Below are 4,530 nucleotides of genomic sequence, written 5' to 3' on the forward strand. Positions count from 1 at the left end.
TGCGGCGCCTGCCGCCGCTGTCACTGCTCGAAGACTGAAACAGGAAAGAGACATGAGTCACAGTGAGGCTGCTGGGGTCTCAGGAGCTCTACTGGGGTTTAACTTCAGATACCCTGGGGCTTTCCTGCTGACTCAGACGGTCAAGAACCCATATGCTGATGCAAGAGACCTGGGTTTGATCCCTGGGTCGGGAAGATCTGGAGGAGGAAATGGCAACCCATTCCAGTATTCTTGCCTGGGAAATCCCGTGGCCAGAAGGGCCTGGTGGGCTCCGGTCCACGGGGTCACAGAGAATCAAGACAGGACACCACCGAGCCACACAATCAAGCAACAGCTCCAGTAACTCGGTCAGCAGCGCCCTTCTCCATCCATTCACAGCTCCACACGACAGCGTGCCGAAAGAAGTCAACGCATGAGGAGAAAGAACTCTGGAGGTTAATGCTCTTGTGTAGAATTTTCTTGGGGGAGGACACATCTAAATTTATATTCCCTTAGACGAAAACATTGGTTTTAAAATGCCTGCCTGCCATCGTGTGAAATCTACAGATTAGGAAAAAGACTGGAAAGAAACAGATCACAATGATTATGTTAGATGGAGGAATTCTAGTTTGTGATTTTTTTCTACCGTTTCCTACAACTTTTTGCAGTGTTTTCATTATAAAAATAAACACATATATGCTTCCAGATACTTTAAACATGATTTTTAAAAAGCTAGTTCTATTCATTTTCTGATAAGAAATTACCCCTACCAACATGTATATAAACTGACATGGCAAAGAAAGCCCTGTTCACGAACGTCCACTCTTAAACCAAGAAATACCACGGCCCACCAAATCATCTGCAGTTACCTATACTAACAGGTCATGGAGCCCACTGCCCACAGGCAGTAGGAGACAACCTATCCCATCTTTCTACAAAAACAAACTCATGGAAGCATTTTAAGAGGCTGAATAAGACCACACGGTAGGGTTAGCAGCAGCAGCAATTACTGTACATTTACCTGAAGACCTAAGAAGTCAAAGCCAATTCAAACAGAAAAACAGTGTTCCATGAAAAGTCTCCCCTGACCTAGTTTGCCGCCGGCATACGCAGCTTAGCGTGCCAGGTGGCAAGCAGGCCACTCGACTAGGGAAGATACCCACCACCAAGAGCATTTTGCCTCCTCTTTGCTTTTCTTTGCCATTTCACGTTACAAGCACTGTCTGAAAATTAAGGCAAGAACTAGAATCCATATCTAGCAAGTCAAGTTTATATCTTAGATTATTTCACACTCTAACAGCAAAGGTGATACTACTCTGAGAAAATACGGAAATTCTTTCAAATAAACAGAAAATATGGCCGTACAAATGCTGTTAAAAAGGGGAAAGGGGACAAATACCTTCAATTTCTAGTCTGTTCTAAGTATCCTGTAGCTCAGTTTTAAAGACATGTCTTAAAATCTTTAGAGCAGCCTTGTTTGTAATAGCTAAAAATGGAGACAACCTAACTGTCTAAAACTAGAGGCGACTGATTAAACCACAACACAACACACATAAAATGCAACACATCAACTGTAATCCACAGGACGGAACTACGCAGCTGGCCAGCGGTGACGACGGAGACCTACACATACTAAAGAAGAAAGGTCTTTAACAGCGTTTTATGGTTACAGAATAATGTACAGTAAGTCTGCTGGTTTTCAAAGTGCTTATGTATACACATAAGGACACCAAAAATATTCTGGAAGGACAGACATGCCAAAATATTTAGCATTTAGACCTACTTTAAAATAATCTTTATTTTCTATAGCTTCTACAAAAAAAATACTTCTTTTGAGGACAAAATGCAGTCATTAAAAGAACTAAAGAGTGCTACTTCAAAAGAGAGTAAGGTCTTCAGTTTTTTCTAACTCTAAGACTGAGACTTAAAAAATACAATGATACTGTCAGTAAGATTTTAGGAAGGCTGTTTCATCTCATTTAATGTAACAGCTTAAGAACCTCTGAACTATTTCAGTTGAATAATTAGCAGACAGACAGCAAACTGATGATGCTTTTAGACTAAGAGAGAACCTACTGAGAACCCAGGAATCCAGGTAAATGCACTTTGTATGTTATTTAAATACACATAAAACCTTCCATACATACTATCATTAAAGGTGAAAACAAAACAAATCTCTTTCAGAGGTGCACTCGTTCCTACTTGGACCTGTCTTGGCACTTGGGCGATGGGGGCTTCAGGGAATATGTCACCATCCACAGATGGGCCAGCAGCAACCGGCATAATATAAACAGTGCCACATGATAAGGGTACTGGTTCCATGAGGCTTCTTCTCAACAATGCACAAGTATATTCGGTACGTACAGGTCACAAAATGAAGCATTTCTATGGGACCACTTCAAAAAGTCTGAAAAGTACTCTAACAGATCGTAACTTTATGGGATAAAGGAAAGACCATTACTTCCTTTTAACCCTGAAGGTGTAAAACTAAATTTTAAGTCTCTAGCAAAGCCTTAAGATATATGCAGAAATCAATCGTTTTGTCTTATAAAACCTGAGACAAGAAAAAATTGCATTTCCCCCGATTGGTGGAGCTTTTCTGGATCAGACTGTTTGGAGGGCCAAGAAGGGAGAAGTAACAGAAAAAAGCACTCAAAAGCCTGAGAGAAGGCAGAGGGACACGTACTGTTTCTGGCAGAAAGAAGAATACGTCTAAATCGTGGAGCAGGGGACAGAGAAGCCGAAGCTCCTTTTCTTAGTTCACGTGGCTCCAATGATACAGCAGAGGTCAAGAGAGCCTGGTGCTCTGCTAGGCTGCCCTGAATTTTACTTTCCCACAGTGTGAAGTCAGTTTAAGAGAGAGCCCACTTAAACCCGTGGTAGGAACAAAATAACTCTGAAGACTTTCTACTAATAACCTTTAGAAAGTCCCCCAGGCGGGACTGTTAATTAGTGAGTCTCTGCTTCATAGAGAGCGCCGGAATACACGTGTACATTTATTACCTAGAGCTCTATGCTTTCTCTTAATTAGAAAAGCAGAGCAACATCGTATTTTATTTTCCTTCAAGCCCCGACTTCCCCTCACATCCATTTCCCGGTTCAGTGGTGCTTTTAATTTACATGAGCCTGAAAAGAAAAAAAAAAAAAAATCTTGCTGGTTGTATTACACACTCCATCCCTAGAGTGAGAATGAAGTTCATCCTAAGGCCACTGCAGAGTGCGAATTACGTGCAAGAGGTGATCCCAGCCAAGTCCATCAGGGCTTCTAACTTAAAACTGTGCTCCCAAAGTGCCCAATGACTTGAGAGCGCTCCAGGTCTGCTAATACCAGTGGGCCCATAAGACTCCAAGTAAGTTCAGTAGGCCAATTAAAACTACTTCCTAAATATGCATGAGAAGAAAATACAGGGGTCACTTTGTCTGTGTCCGTGAGTAAGTGCATATCCTTACAAGAGAGAGTTGGGCCACATCATCTGTTTGAAGTTCCTGCCTAAAAACATGTATGTATCCTCATTATTCAACGAGACAACAGTCAGGTTCAAGATGAAACTGCTTGGGTAGCTATCCGTGCTCGGAGCTGATGCAATGTATCACAAATATTTCAAGAACTTGAACAGTGAGCGTTCCCTGGTGGCTCAGACGATAAAAGAATCTGCCTGCAATGTGGGAGACCCAGGTTCGATCCATGGGTTGAAAAGATCCCCCGGAGTAGGAAAAGGCAACACACTCCAGCATTCTTGCCTGGGAAATTCGACGGAGGAGCCCGGTGGGCCCCAGTCCAGGGGGTCAAAAAGAATAGGACACAACTGAGTGACTAACACTTCTAAAACTTTTGAAAGCAGTGTTCCTCCATTTTGAATGGATCTTTTAAAAAGTTATTGGGTCAGTGCAAATGTAATTATGGTTTTGGACCATGAATTTTACACCAGTATCAGTCAGTTCAGTTCAGTCGCTCAGTCGTGTCCGACTCTTTGCGACCCCATGAATCACAGCACGCCAGGCCTCCCTGTCCATCACCAACTCCCGGAGTTCACTCAGACTCACGTCCATCGAGTCAGTGATGCCATCCAGCCATCTCATCCTCTGTCGTCCCCTTCTCCTCCTGCCCCCAATCCCTCCTAGCATCAGGGTCTTTTCCAATGAGTCAACTCTTCACATGAGGTGGCCAAAGTACTGGAGTTTCAGCTTTAGCATCATTCCTTCCAAAGAAATCCCAGGGCTGATCTCCTTCAGAATGGACTTGTTGGATCTCCCTGCAGTCCAAGGGACTCTCAAGAGTCTTCTCCAACACCACAGTATAACTAGGCTCAAACACATCTTTATTAATCAAAATAGGAACCATTTCAATCAACACATTTTCACCAATGAGAAATCTGTTTATTCCTGTTGCATAAATACCCCTGCTTCGGGATTTGATGAGCTCCTGGAAAGCATTTTCTGCCTCCTGCTGGTTGTGGACGAGTTCTCCCTGCAAAAGGTTGTCAAGACACTTGAAGAAGTGGTAGTTGGTTGGCAAGAGGTCAGGTGAATACGGCAGATGAGGCAAAATTT

General features: G+C 43.0%; 1 protein-coding gene across 1 annotated transcript in view; it reads right to left on the bottom strand.

Annotated features, from left to right (window-relative positions):
• FAM104A (family with sequence similarity 104, member A) overlaps positions 1–4,530 on the bottom strand; it is a 23,554-nt gene that overhangs the window by 2,471 nt on the left and 16,553 nt on the right. The window contains exon 4 of the mRNA XM_010856481.1: positions 9–34. Within this exon, the coding sequence (XP_010854783.1) occupies positions 9–34 (26 nt within the window). The remainder of the gene's footprint in view (positions 1–8; positions 35–4,530) is intronic.

The sequence above is a fragment of the Bison bison genome, unplaced genomic scaffold (genome assembly GCF_000754665.1).
Source record: "Bison bison bison isolate TAMUID 2011002044 unplaced genomic scaffold, Bison_UMD1.0 scf7180017864371, whole genome shotgun sequence".
NCBI lineage: Eukaryota > Metazoa > Chordata > Mammalia > Artiodactyla > Bovidae > Bison > Bison bison.